This window comes from Cydia splendana, chromosome Z (genome assembly GCF_910591565.1).
Source record: "Cydia splendana chromosome Z, ilCydSple1.2, whole genome shotgun sequence".
Classification (NCBI taxonomy): Eukaryota; Metazoa; Arthropoda; class Insecta; order Lepidoptera; family Tortricidae; genus Cydia; species Cydia splendana.
In genome coordinates this window covers 31,021,602-31,037,658 of record NC_085987.1, presented here as the reverse complement: position 1 = coordinate 31,037,658, position 16,057 = coordinate 31,021,602, and the positions used below count along the sequence as shown (strand labels likewise).

Here is a 16,057-nt window from a genome sequence, read left to right as displayed (position 1 = left end):
ATCACATAGTAAAAAAAAACATACGAGGCGCCAACATATTATTGTTACATACCAGTGGCCTATTTTATAAAGCTACAAGTTACAATTTACAAGCGGAAGTCTCGTTCTAACACATAGGGTTAGAAAGAGACTTCCGCTTGTAAATTGTAACTTGTAGCTTTATAAAATAGGCCACAGGTGCCCACGAGGAATCCGAGAAATTTTAACCACGCATTTCTGAGGCCAAAATAAGGAAAAAATACAAAAAGAGTTTAAGTCAATTTCGCCAAAATATTTTTTTTTTTAGATTTTTTGTACGTATTTGTACATAAAATGTAAATGCTATAATTTGTAAAACTGTCACCCAAAAATAATATTAAAAGAGTTTACATCAATTTTGCGAAGAAAAAATTTTTTTTCGATTTTTTGTACATATTTGTACATAAAATATCAATGCTATTTGTAAAGCTATCACGCAAAAAGATTTTTATCTTTTTTTTGTAATACCTAGTTTTTGCAAAGTGTACTTGTCACTTTTTGACATTCTATCAATAATGATATTTGGACTAGGTCCCATAGTAGCAATATCGCCATCAAAAAAACATTTTACAGTACATATGATCCTATTTTCCCGCACTAGTGCGTAAAATAGCAAAGTTTAAAGGGCCATATGTACTGTAAACGTTGTACGATACACGTGCGAATAAGTAATTCGCAACTCGTGTCGATTTATAACACTCCCTTCGGTCGTGTTTTAATTTATCGCCACTCGTTTCGGATTTTCTCTTTTCCGCACTTGTATCGGAAATAACTATTGCACTAAGTAACAAAAAAGTGGGACGCAACGTGCGTGGACACCCTGGCACCACAGTACACTAAGAACAGTAGTGAATCTAAGGCCGCTCGGCAAGTTATTTGCCTACTCTTGCGTTGGCACTTAGGGTTGTCACTTTTATTTTTAGTTAAATATTATTTGCATATTATGAGTAGCACTACGTTTCTATTTATTATAATATAATGAAATGTTCTATCAATTCATAAATGAAGTATAAATAAAACGCTTTTTAAATATTAACATTAGGAAATGGCAGTTATTAAAAAAATTATAAATTCGATACAGAAAAAAATCCTCCGGTTTCTGCATGTTCGGAACGCTTTATTGTTAGCGGTTAAAGTAAAGTAAATTCTCATCCTTACGTATAAATTTAGTAAAAAGGGAAGCATGGGCAAGTAGGTATTATGAAGAATGACAAGTCCGGGTTTGAGGAGTCGTTATTGAGACACTATATTTTTTTTCTACTGTACGACTGTAATTTTTGAATTAAGATTTCTTATACCAAACTGCAAATGGGTATTTTTAATGTACGGGCTCCCAACTCAACTATAATATTCATTTCGATACAGTTTAGTCAACTATAATGAAAATGACCAATTACAGCTCTTCGCGGTCAAGAGGGCGAAACAAAACCATAGCTCAAATTAATTATTAATTTTAGGTTGTAATAGTAGAAACAATTGGGTAATAAATCAGAAACGCGCATGTGACACCCTTAATATAGCAACATCCATAGACTACGAAAACCACTTAGTGTTGCTTGTTAGTCTCCATAGGCTACGGTGGCCAAAATCGGGAAAACAACTGTCTAAAAATTGAATTTAGCGCGGAGCAAGTACCAGGGCCTCATGAGTTACGAGAAGGTGTCATTGACCAACCAACGCGGCGGCCGGGGCGCGTACCAGTATTATGAAGTTATCGCGGCTGCTCCCGTATCTTAGCTGTATACCAGGGGTCACCAATTAGTTTCTTCAGGGGTCCGATTTTTTAAAATAATGTGACCATCGGGGTCCGTTTCTACTTGAGTTTATTAAATATGTATTAACATTATATAGGTCGGCGGTCCGCATCCGTACCGCGGTCCGCCATTTGGTGACCCCTGCTGTATACTTTTGGTTTGGTTTAATTGTTTGTATGATTCTACTAGTTTAAAGTATTATTTTTGTTGATTCGTAGAAAAAGTATTGTATACAATATTATAGTGATATAATCAAGCTTTTCAATCTAGTACCTTACTTATACTATTGCCTCTGTTCATAGTCATGATCAAAAAAATTAAGGCGTACCGTCAGAGCAGACAAATGCGAGCGGGCGGGTAGCGTACTCGAATGCGCGCGATCACAGTCGCGGTACGGCCCACACTGCCGCCACCGTATTCCCCCGTATATTATGCTAATGTGTGCGTGGCAGCGCGTGCGTACACGGCGCCCGGCGCGCACGCACACATTCAAGCCGGCAGCGGCACATTTCTATGAAGATTCACTACTGTTCTTATACTGTGCTGGCACCGTCCCACCTCAATTCAACATCTTTGAGAGTGGGCGGGGCGGCCATAGCTGCTGAGGCGGCAAAATGCCGCAAATATATAGCGCTCACTGACCGGTGTATTTGCGGCATTTGCAGTCGAAACTCTGGGACCGTGGTGCCCAAGCGCTCACAAACTAATCCGGCAGCTAACTAAAAAAATCATCGAGGTCACCGGGGACCGTAGGGCTGGCTCGTTCCTCGCCCAGCGGATTGGCATAGCCATCCAAAGGGGGAACGCAGCCAGCCTTATGGGAACCCTTCCACAGGGATCGGACCTGGGTGATCTAGCCTAATATATACATATTGGGCTAGGTCACCTATGCTATGTTTTATTTTTATATATTTTCTTTTAGGTATTAGTTTTAGTTTTGTAGGTAGTTTTAATTTTAGGTTACCTTTTATTGTAAGTTTGATTTTAATTATGTTTATGGTTTTAAATAAAAATGTAGTAACAATAAAAAGAAGTTGTTTTTAGCTGGCTGGTGGTACTGGACTCTGAAACTAGGCGAATTCCAAAACAGTTTATAGTACATTTTAGTCTTTTAATATAATCAGGAATATACTGTCAAAATTTCTCGGGTTCCTCGTGGGCATGTTGTATATTATTTCCTTAATGGCGGTTGTGCAATCTGCCACAGTTTTACGATTTTTTATAGATGGCACTACTGATGTTCACGGTCAGGTGTCACCCCTAAATGGGTGACACCCGGGGCGGACCGCCCCCACTGCCCCCCCCCCCCCCTAGCTACACCACTTGTTGTCAGGCTTTTAATTAAAATAAGAAGGGAAGACTTTTAGCGATAACTCATAAACGGCTCAATTGATCAAGGTTTTTTTAATTTTATTTGATTGAATTTTTTAAGCACTATTTTCATGATTTTTTCCATATTTTTTGGACAGATGGTTCAAAAGTTAGAAGGAAGGAAGGACTTTTTTTTTCTTTCTAAACGATTATTTCCGAAATGATTCACTTTATCAAGAAATGTTGTTTAAAGACCCCTATTTATTTTGAAAGGCCTATCCAACGACACCCCACACTATAAGGTTGAAACGATAAAAAAATGTCACACACATTTTGTTTCTTTCAAAGCGATTATTTCCGAAAATATTCACTTTATCAAAAAATGTTCTTCGAAAACCCCTATTCATTTTGAAAGACCTTTCCAACAACCTATGGTGTGGACCATAGGGTTGACACGAAAAAAAAAATCCTCACGTACATTTTGTTTCTTTCGAGGCGATTATTTCCTAAAATATTCACTTTATCAAAACTGTTTAGACAAATTTATTAAAAATAACCTTGACCATATTTCTTTAGGCAACCCTATTTATTTATGTTCTGGAGCATATTTTCGTTCATATTTTCATAGTTTCATCCGTCAGACAGATTGGTGAAGGTCGACCATATATGTGGAATCTCCTACTATTTGCCATTGTTCAAAATACAATGCCAATTAAATTAGATCACCAGAAAATAAATTACAATAAAGCGAAATAATTTATTTAATAGAGTCAGACCGTGAAAAGTCTGCAGCGAATTTGATAGCCCACGCAGTGCAAGTATCATTTTAAACGTCAAACTTCTATGAATTATGACGTATAAATAACACTTACACTGCGTGGACTATCAAATCCGCTGCAGACTTTTCTTGGTGCGACTCTACCAACAGTACCAACAGTCTCAATAGTGATGCTGATGTAACAGAGTAATCGTTTTCGTTTAGCGCCATCTACTTAAGGCCACTTTAGCACATCAGGAGCTCATCAGATGGCGTCACTGACGCGTGAAGCTGTAGATGTGATGAAGACGCGCTATCACTACACCTTTTAAAACCATGAATCTACTCAGAGTAAATAACAAATGAATCTAGGATATAACTGGATCTGGCATGAGGGGTGGGGGGCATGGTGGGAAATGACCGAACGGGATAATCTTATGTATCTTTCAGTAGGAGTAGCAGCGAAAGCGCTATTATTGTTTGTCCTTGTCACAGTCTCACATATTTTTTGTTCCCCACCGTAAATTTAGTATGGATTATGGTGGGCAACAAATAAATTGGACCAATCATAGTTCAATATATTGAACAAATAAATTGGACCGCATTGCGTATGTTTTGTCCCTCACGGAGGGCACGCGTATACCGTATACCACTTCTATAGGATCCTACCTTCTATTTATAAAACAAAGTGTCAAGTAGCAAATTCGTTACTTCACGCTAGATCTGATGTCGACTACGAAAATAACTCGCGTTTTGGTAAGAAAACTGATGTACTTTGGAGTTAGCACTTTTTCCCTACTTATATTTCTCTATCTATGCATAGAGAAATATAAGAAAGTGTGGTAGCTCCATACATCAGTTTTCTTATAGGTATACCAAAACGCTAGTTATTTCATAGTCGACATTTAACGTCAAGTAGTAGAATTATCAGTTCCTCTACTTGACGGCAGATGTCACAAGTGTCGCTACTGATGAAAAATGTACTGCTTAAACAATTAACAACAAATATTAAAAGCAGAAGGAGTTGAAAATAGAGCTCCGGTTAATCCGGTTATAATATAAGCTGAAAATTGTTGAGTTTTCGTTCATCGCGACATCTAGGTACATATTGTCAACTAGCAGTACTGATAAATTCCGCTACTTGACGCTAGCTAGATGTCGACTACAAATAACTCGCGCTTTGGTAAGAAAACTGATGTATGGAGTTAGAGTTAGACCAAGAAAAGTTGATAGCCCACGTAGTGCAAGTGTTACGTGTGTGCACGTCATAATTTCATTGTAGTTTGACATTTAAAATAACACCTGCACTGCGTGGGCTATCAAAATCGCTGCAGACTTTTCATGGTCTAACTCTAACTCCATACATCAGTTTTCTTACCAAAGCGCGAGTTATTACCACTCTTTCTATAGGGACCGTGCGCGTTGGAGGGTCTGCCATCTTGTGTTGTGTGGCCTGAATCGGAAATATAAACATATAAGTACATTGCCAAAGCAAGTGCTGCCATCTACCATTTTCGTACGTTTTCTTGTTCGTAGTAGGTTCTGTCATCTTGTAGGCTATATATACCTATATACTTACTTTACTCTTTGGCTATATACATCGGAAGCATAAACTTCACATTTACACCTCGCGCCAAAAATCTGACGGCTCCAGTGTGTTGCCTCCTACAGTATCCTGCCTTCATGCACGCTCCCTATAAAATTGTAAATAAGACAATCGAACCTTCTTTGCCGAACCAGGCAGACGAGAAACGTCATCGCCACATAGAAACGAATAAATTAAATTTCGAATTTAGGAGGAAATAAATGACAAATGACTTCTATTATAGTACCTATCGAACATATCAATCGGGATTTATGGTTTTTATTATGTAGTATTTCCATCGCTGCTTGTCACTGTTGTTCATGTATTTTATTTAAATAAATACTGGATTTAAGTTAAAGAAATTTGAGAATGGCTAACGCAGACTTTAGAAAGGACGGTACTATACCTGTGCGCCCCAGGAGTGTCTATACGGCACATTCTTACAATCAGGTATACCTACCTACTTATACTTTATTTTATTTTATTCGAGATGCTATACTTATGTATAGAGAAAAATATATGTCTTCTATGATTATCAGGTCATTGTTTGCGTTAGGATCTTAGATAATTCAAGTAATAGAGGCAGGATAGGTGCGACGTCGAGCGAAGCGAGGAGTGTGTTAGGTTGACTGCGATCAAACAGTGCGCGAAGCCGAGCGAAGCGAGCGTGCCGCGGCAGCGGCCGACTAGCACCAGAACGGATTTAATAATATACCTATGTCATTGTACTATTGTCGGTTACAACCTCGCCTATCTCTATAATTTATTGATCCTAGAGAAAAATGTTACAGGACAAAATATACTTAACTTGATATTATTACTTTAGCGACAAAAAAATAATAAGTCGGTATTAAGTTGGCATAAAAAAAAGACTAACCTGGCTGGCGCCTATTTTAGTAAAATCGAAATTGGTAAATGGTATCCACCATTGGTGGGATGCCAACAATAGAATAGATCATCCTACCAGACTACTCAACTCACTTATACATAAGTATTTGAATCATTAATTACCTAGAAATTAAATGTAAATATTCTCATGTAGTTGTCACGGGTTGTTCCTACTACGGGTAGGTTCCTAGAAATAGGTTTTTCTCTTAATAATTCTTTCCTAGCTCTTATGTTTAATGCACAGCAAACGCTACTTTAAAAAAAAATATACAATCATAAATACATAGTTATAAAATGTTACCTAAGTATATATAATAGGATATAGATTTATGACTAGTATTAAAACGGTATAAGTAAAGTTCAGTGTGTTGATCGGAACATAATGTTTGGTAGGATGAGTCCAACCTGTCCGTGTTTCAAGACTACAGCAAGTTCTTGGAAGGAGGCCTGGGGCAGGCTGAGCTGGTCGGAGCCACGGGCTGGCAGCCCCCGTGGCGCGCGCCCCTGCAGCGCAACAAAGCCCCGTTCTACCCCGGAGACGACATCTACCATGCGGACACTTGGCGAGAGCTCGAGGTATCACCACTTTTTAACATCCCTGTGTAAATCCTTAGAGTAAAACTACACATCCCTTAAACGTAATTTAACTACTGTGGCTATCGCGCGCACCCGAGCTGCATACATCGCCGTCATTGCCATTGTTAGTAGCTCGGTACCTACACGTCAAAGGCATCGGACCAATGTAACTTTTTACACTGTGGTGTAGTATGGGGTTCTTCGAAAAAGAAGTGTACAGGTTTTTAAAGGGTCGGCAACGCACCAGGCGGCAGGCAGGCAGGTCCATCAGGTGGGTCGGCCGTATGCTTGTTAGCCACCGACGTGGTATAAAATAATAAATATATATTATAAGCACGCTTAACAGTACACATGCCCTACTATACTGCTATAGTATCGTAGTATGGATGTAAGTCGCCTAGTTAGTATAAACGGAGTGTTCGACTGACAGGTGACGGAGGTCGGAGGAGCCGGGTACAATGGCTCGGTGACGCCCCACGGCACCATTTGTCTAAGGCTAAGAGATAGAGTAAAGTGAGTGGATGTTTATTTAATATGTTATCACTGTCGATTTCATTTATATTATTAGTTATTACCTTTCAGTATCTCTGTACAAAGAGGAGAGGGGAGTCAGTTATCAAAGGCTCATTTTTCTGTTTTTGTTAAATGACAATAAAGATGTGCCCAGAGCTCGTCTATGATTCCCGATGTGTACAATACTAAATAACGCGCGTATAATACCTATATTAGCTATAATAATCTCTTGCCGTTATTTTTTTTATGGAAGACTCAAGCTAATCTCGTAATTGCTGTAATTTTCAACCCCCTTCCGTTTTCTCATTCCCTAGCAGATTTCTGTAATTTCTTGCCACTTTTTCATCACCTCGACAATTTATTTCAGTTCCTTGTCGATTTCTTAGTCCTCACTACATTATTATATTTAGGGTGGACATGACGATTGACGGCGCTGTTCGGGTGACCAACGCCAAGAACAACATCATACTGGCGCTGTCACGGTCGGGAGCGGCCGCAGCGCTCATCCACCCCAACGGACGAGTCTACCACTACGGCTCTCGCGTCGAGATACAGGCCTGCCACCTGCAGGGCAACAACAAGTAAGTCTAGTACAACATCAAGACCAAGCTAAAGCGGGAAGCGTATTTTTTTAAATCGTTGAATGTACATAGTTTTTTTTTTTATGATAATAACGGAATGTTACTTTTAAGTGAAATTTGCTATCTCCATTCTTTAGAGTAGGTACTTTCCCTCCAGGTGGTATTAGAAAATTCTTGTGAAGCTGAAGCCTGTTGCTTCTTGGCCCCTCTAACGACGAAAAAATCGCCGGAAATCTTATTTCCAAAAGAGGTAACCTTAACTAGCCACCTCACGACCCAAAATTATCACCAATGGATTTTTCTTATCGGTTGTACCCTGTGGTACCTATCCTAAAAGTAATTTTTCACATCACCTAATCAGAAAATGGATTTTTCTTCCCTGCTAGGAGGGATCAAAGTGGCACTTTTCTGTTCAAGGACATTTCATTGCCAGTATAAAATATTAATATAATTAACTATGAACATCGTATGTACAGCCTGGCAAAAAAGAGTAGAAATTAAAAAGTGGCAACACTGACTACAGTGGTGCACAGTGGTGACACTAGTCAACACTGAGATTTTTTTATTTTCCTCATAGTTGATGTGAAAAGCAGTATGTGTCACACGGTATCAAAATTATTTCGTCTTGGGCGTTAACAATTGAATCCCTCATTACGCTCAGGATTCTACTTTAGAATCCCTCACTACGTTCGGGATTCTATTGTAGAATCCATCGCTTCATTCAGGATTCAATGTACGCCCTTGACGGAAATATATCATTTTGATCCCTTGTAACACAAACTACTATTTTTGTCAGCCATCTAAGCTCCATGGAGGAATTAAAAAAAAATGCGGGGATATGCAAGAAATTTTCCAGCATGCTTTTCAGGCTGTAACATTGAAAATTTTGTAAGAGGGATAGAAATAGAATGGGTAACATTATAGATTGCTTTTGCATTTTTGCTTTTGAAAAATAAATTATTACTTATTACAAATAAACGTTTTATCCCTGTTTAAATATTTTGTTATTTTAAATGTTGAATTATTTCTGGACCATAACTATAACTTCTGGTGAATATCAGGCGAGTCGGATGATTAACTCCCTAAAAATATAGGTAGGTAATTAGGTATATATCTATAATGTATTCCAGATACGCGAAGATGTGGTACAAGGGCGTTTCGTTCACGGCGGAGCAGTGCGCGCTGGTGTACCTGGTGGACGCGGCCGGCACGCGCACCACCACCGACACCTTCCTCGACATGAGCCAGGATTTCACTCTCAACGTGTTCTACAAGTACGTAACACGCGCGCGGTTCATACCCGAGCGTGTAGTTTCAAGGCGTATCCAGATTAGTCAATTTTTCGCCAATCTGATTCAATTGCCCGATCGAATCAGGAGGTGCGGACGCAAATACCAATTTGGCTCGCCGAATTCAACCGCCGATAATGACCGATATTACCAATAAAATGAGATGCGGACGCAAGAATACCAATTTGTGAGGCCAGTATTTTCGTTCTGGGGCATTTTTTCAATTTAGAGGGCTCTAATATCAGTACCATATATCTAAAATTGGAGATTGACGCCAATTTCATTTCTGATCAAATCGACTGATTTGATCAATCCCGTCTGGATACCACTTTACTCTCAAAGTGTGTCTCGGTCAAATTGGGGCCCATCTCGGGCCAATGACTTGTGGCATTTTTCGCGCTTTGCCACATTTATGCTTTAGTTAGAATTATGCTATTTCAAATTCGTGAATTTGTTTTTGCTGAAGTGTATGCACGTTTTAACAATTATATTTAGGTATACCTATACCTTACCGTCCTACCCTACCCCTTAGCACGGAATAAATAATAGTAGGTACTAGGTACAGAAGACTCACTCTCTAACAAAACGCATCTGTTACGATCAGGACAGATATGGCCGCTAGGTGGCGACAGCGCCACGCGCGGCTTAGCCACCAAAATTGGTGTGGAACGGATGTACTTTTAGCTACCTGTAGCAAAGCGACGAAATCGCGGAGTGAGCCACGCCTGCCCTTAGGTAGGTACCTATAATTACGAGCACCTCGCCTGATTAGCTACTTCTGCTGCTGTCTGTACGTTATACTATCATATTATCAATATTAAAATTAAAACTGTCTGTAGCTGTTACGGGCTTTTGCACTTATGCTTAGAGCGTATGCATTTCAGTTATTTTGTTGTTGACAATAATACACACGTAGCTACACCTGTATGAATCAATCATTTAATAGGTCATTGTTATCACTTATCTATTAAACCAACAAACTCACTTAGCATCTAATTGACATGGTTTGAAATGTGTGGCACTGGAATATACTATGTCCCCAGCGAGTCGCGGCACGGTCCGTCGTACGTGAACGAGGCGTTGTCGCTGCTGGAGACGACGCAGTACTGGCTCACCGACGACGGCATCGACAACTGGATCATCAACAACGTGCGCGTCAGTCAGACCGCCGACGGGCTCGTCAGGCAAGTTACTGCTTTGCTAATAAAACCCTACATCGCTTTAATACTTCTACATCGACACGAAACACGGAAGGTCGCGAGTTCTAAACTCCTCGGCGCTCAAGTTGTGATATTTCTGGTTTAGAAAAATGAAAATTGAGGGTCACCACTCTCTATTTTTAAACTTTGTCGAAATAAAGACTAAAGATTTGTTGGTAGGTGCATCAAATTCAATCGTTCGATCAAATGCCGCATTTGTCTAAAATTCACGTGCGATGCAAGGTTTACTTCCCGATTCTTGTTTCGCCGGATTCCTGTTCCGCTGGATTTACTTTAGTACATCACAATCACAATCTGAATATACGAGAATCCGACGAAACAAGAATCCGGCGAATCGGGAACTAACCGATGCAAGATCTATGGAACCCTATAGAGCGTAGAGATATCCGTAGTAGAAAAGCTCCACGACTGCTAAGGCACTGTGCGGCGAATTTTCCTGTCAGCGATACTTGCTATATGAGTACTAGACGGGCCCGCAGCTCCGCTCGCGTAAATGAAGAGTGTGTCAACCCTGCCAGGGTTCATAACGGTGATAGGGATTTCTTATTTGTACCCGTTATTTGGATAACTTAATACGCAAAATATCTGAAAAAAAATATGTGATTTGATAAAAGGCAAAATTATACTTTTTCATCTACGTAGTTATTTATTTAAAACTCGTTTCAATATAAAATTATTATTTATTTTTATAAGCCTAATTGCAAAAACGTTCATTAGATTAATTTCCGCCTTAAGACGAATATGGACGACCACCGCCCATAAATCGCCTTTTGGTACAAACGTACGTACTCCCTTTCTGAATACTAACATTACTTACTACGGTTATGTGAATCCTGGCCTCCGAGAAAAGACAAAACAAAACACACCATTTTTCTCGGTCTTGCGATAGCTCTCGCCAGTCCCCATGGCCGAGGATAAGCAGATCTACAGCAACTACGTCGTTCCAGCGGTAGGTACCTATGACGTCCAATTGGGCGTCTCCCATTTCGTTGTCCCAAGTACGCTCTCGTCACGGCACGATCCTCTCCCATTCTCTCTAAATGTTCGAGCCAATGTAAGCTTAGCCACTTTTGTCTCTCAGTATTCCGCCAGTATATCGGAACACATCCTTATTTCTATAGCAACAGAGTTATATTACGATATTTGGCCGACTGCTGACTGTACGTTTGCTTATTTTCACCAGGTCGTTTCGCTCAAAAATATCTGAACATGCACTTAAATTTTATCTACCTACATTATAACTTGCTATCAACTTTGTATTTTTGGCCCATCTCGGCAGCCCGGTCCCCGGACGAATTTGTTTGCCGAAGCTGTGAAAGTAAATCTGAATAACATAACTCAAAAAGAAATTTAAAACAACAAAATACAAATTACTATTGATATTGATAAGTCATTATCAGTCATTATATGGCATGTCACTCGTATGGGCATAAACTAAGGTAAAAGGTTGAGGTTGACAGCACTTTTTATTTTACTTCGAGTAAAAAAGGCCGAAATCACTGCATACCAACATAACAAACATAATTTTGGTTATTTGAAGTTCGAAACGAAATCAACCGAGAGTTTCCGAAAATAGCCGATAGTCGTAAAATGAAGAATGTTATGAAAATTTCTTTTGCTTATTGTAAATTAAATACGCATCGAAAGCGATAGTTTTTATGCTCTAGTTATATTCTCATACTTAGATAATAGATTAGAACAGTTTTTTTCTTATCATACGTGCGTCGTATTTGAGAAACGCGTCAAAAACTTTTTTAGAAATTTGTAAGGCTTCTTCCCTCGTTTTTTATCCCGTTCTGGTTTTTCAATTTTATATATATGATGATGTATTGCTATATAAGAAAAAGACTGCCAAAGCTTAAAATACGTGAAGATAGAGCAACACCTAAGAGACCTTTTCATGTAGGCGCGTTGCCGCGTCGACTTATTGTAGAGGGTCTTAAGTAGGTAAATGTATTCTATTCCCAAATCAGACATAAACAGGCATTGCTATGGCGAAAATAGAGTAATCACTAGAACTTTGTCTCTAGGTGCGTCAAGTCCATGTATAAAAAATGCGTCGTGAGATTGCGCATCTAATTAACGCAACTCGTGCAAGGCTCGCATAAAGTGTGCAATCTATAGCAAACTAGCACGTGCACTCGCGAATCTGGAGTTCTGGACGCATCTTTAGAATGTGTGATATTTTGTATTCAGGATCCACCGCTGCAGCCATAAGTACCAGCTGCGTACGAGCCCGACCAACGGCTCCGCTTCGATCACCAGCCCCTTCCTGCACTGCACCGCTTCTCTGGGGCAGACCCAGCACCTCTTTGTGCGGTACGTAAGCAAACCAACCCTGCAAAGGCAAGATAATCTATTATACTTAAGTCCATCCGTTTCTCGTTGTGTCAAAATCAAAGATTCGTTGATTGTAGTATAAGATGCGTAAAGTAAAATCCCCCAAAATGACCGCGCAATGTTATGCACTACGGAGCCGTAGGTACAGCGCTATCAACATATCTCTCTCTCGCTGGTTTTCTCCTCATGCATGACTGAGGATCCTCATCTCACTGGATAGTTCACCTTTGCCTACACCAGCTTCTAAGCTTCTGTCCATCGCATTGTAATAAGATACCTATGAATCAATCATCTATCTGATTGTCACTCCGTTCGAGCGTCAATATATTTCGTCAGAAATGGGTGCCATACATCCCTGTTTAACTATCTACTATCGCATGTCATAAAATTACCTACTTATCATTATGTCAGTCACCTGATAGATACCTGTCACCCGTTGTACGTTTGTAAGTAAGGATGTAATGTATCCCTGTATAAAGCCATTTTTATAAACTCCGAAACGCCAACGGTTTGTATCTAAATGTTAATACTTACGTATCAAATGTCCTTGTTTTGAAATGAATAGCTTGTAGATGTGACGACAACAAAAGGCCCGATATCAAATGACTGACTGGTGCGGCGCCTCGGGAAAATAGCTCGCTTTCACAAACTTGTGCTGCCCATGTGTGTTGTATTCTCAAGATGATGGGGAGATTACGATGGACAATATTGCGAATGTTCGATCGTTTAATTATGTCGTGCTCTCTAGTAACCTCACCAATATGGTTTGCTGTGCTGAGGTACCTAGATGTCAGCGGCGGAGCAATATTTTGAGGAATTTCGGAGCCAATTTTATATTTAATTTTTTTCATGAAATTACCTACTGAATGGCTGGCAAGACGATTTCAATAGAGTTCTGTGGACGAAATGCCACTCTAGGACTCTAGTATGCTCATATGAAAGTATTAGGTCATTACCTATGAAATTGGCGTTTTGTTCGGAGAATTTCAACGAAACACGAATTTCCATACAATTAATTTTGCGGATATTTTTTTGATGGCTAATTCAAACCAAACAAAATTTTTCCAGTAATTTTTGACACCTTTAAGGTATGTTTTCAATATCTCCATTTCTTGAAAATTGGTACCATTAGAAAAATATAAGTAATTTTAATACTCGAACCGACAGCACATGAAAAGACCTATTTTCAAGGCTTAATTCTGAACACTTAACAATAAAAAATAACAATTAATTGTATGTAAAATCGTTGTTTATTGAGTGCACTGTAGTTTTATTGTAATTGTGTATGTACTTTTGTAAAAAAAAAAAAAACTAGGATCAGACTTATATCTATGAACAAAAACGCCAATTTCATAGGTAAGGACCTAATATATGTGTAGGAATAAAAAGCGTACCCTAATTGTCATCATAAAGCCATTTTTAAGATTCTCGTTAGTTTCGACAAGAGATGTGGTGCGAGGGATGTGTTTAAGAAACAATAGAATCACTTCACGCTGAGCGAGGAATAGATATGCAGTAATTCTAATTTCTATTGGTTCTTTACAAACACATCCCTCGCATCGCACCCTCGCACATCTATGGTCGAAACGCAGCCTGAAAGGTATAATTAGTAATGTTTTTGTCAGGCGCGGCGAAAGGCGCATGCACTTCGACGGCAACTCGTTCATAGTGCGCAACGCAGGCCACTCCGCTGGCTTTGACGACAAGAACCAGCTGAAGGTGTACTGACCCCCGCCATTGACCACTCAGCCCCAGATGTTGTACAGATCGCTTGATTCCACTATGTACTGTCTAACCGTCGACCTGTTTACAAATTCCAATTACCAATCGTTTAATTTTATTCTAATCACGAAACAAATTGGACAAGTCAAAAGCAAAATTTGTATTTCTATTAATCATCATTTTTTAATTCGAGGAACTTAGTGTGTAAAGCTTGTTGATAAAGTTTATATCGCCAGTTTCTTTATGAATACCATCTTACGACACTGCTAAGCTCACGTATTTTGTCAGGTATATGAGTAGGTACCTACAGTCAAGTCATAGTGATTAAGATTACAGTTTCATGATTCTGTGATATAACGTGCATGATCTTCAAATGAATTCCTCAAGTCCACCTTATTATTTTATAAACATTTTGAATACGGTAGACAGAGAACGTGTTATTTACATTGTCAACGTTGTATAGTCAGTGCCGAAAATAACACTATTTATCATTTTTATTTTGATACGTACTTTTTCTTAGATTATACAGAAACCCTCTTTCTTGCTTATTTTTTGTTATTATTACGTAAGTGTCCGTTAAGTATTATTCTATTACACTCGCCTACATATATCACTCGTTCTCTACATTTCTCTGGGACGCTATCTCACATTGTGCTTTGTCAACGTCTTCTTTGATTCGATCTAGGGATTATATAAAATTTAATAACAATCTAAAAACATTTTTATACTGGATTGTTGAAATGAACTACGTATATCTCTAACATATCATGTGTGGTAATACTGGTAATATACCGCTTCAGTGGAATTATGCAATCGTAATTGCATATAGAAATGAGCTTAGCAGTATTTTGTAAAGCAGACTTCATTTCCTCATGTTTTATTCGGATTTATCTACATTGCGCTTGTCCCATCTGTTTCTTTGCTTGAAAGTTCAAAGTAACTATATTATGAGTTAATAAATAATAAAAATAATGAAAGCCATTGTTTTGTTTCGTGTTTGTTGCGAAAAGTAATGGGGTTGGCAACTGTCAAAGGGTTGCATTAGATGGTGCCATCATAGCCTCTCTCTCTTGCCTCTTTTTCTGTGAGGGTATAAAAAATCCATAAAAAAAAAAAATTTGACAAGGATTGACAGGGCAAGCTGTGCTGGCGCCGTCTGCTAAATACTTGGACCGGCCAAAGCCCATTGTAACTCGGTATTTTTATAAAAGGTTCACACACTACCGGTACAATAATAGCCAATATAGGTAAGTAATTACAAAAATTTACATAGTAACATTAGTAACTAAACTACTTATAATATACTTTTGGTGCGTTATATACACTCGCGTGCAAAAGTATTGCATCACTCTGCATTTTTCCGTCTGCACCCAATATCTTTGTAATTCTATACCCGATTCTGAAAATTTTGGTATCAACTGAAAGCTTATAATGTAACGCATTAGAAAAATGGCAAATTCAATGAAATTTCGAATCTGAAGACTACAAAAAATCTGAAAACTG

At 38.9% G+C, this 16,057-nt stretch overlaps 1 protein-coding gene across 1 annotated transcript; it reads left to right on the top strand.

Annotated features, from left to right (window-relative positions):
* The first annotated feature begins 5,634 nt into the window (after positions 1 to 5,634).
* LOC134804846 (uncharacterized) lies at positions 5,635 to 15,531 on the top strand. The gene is made up of 8 exons (XM_063778126.1): positions 5,635 to 5,875; positions 6,707 to 6,889; positions 7,320 to 7,402; positions 7,813 to 7,983; positions 9,114 to 9,257; positions 10,316 to 10,456; positions 12,689 to 12,811; positions 14,458 to 15,531. The coding sequence occupies exons 1-8, from the start codon at positions 5,795 to 5,797 to the stop codon at positions 14,558 to 14,560; spliced, it is 1,029 nt and encodes a 342-aa protein (XP_063634196.1). The 5' UTR covers positions 5,635 to 5,794; the 3' UTR covers positions 14,561 to 15,531.
* Positions 15,532 to 16,057: the final 526 nt, after the last annotated feature.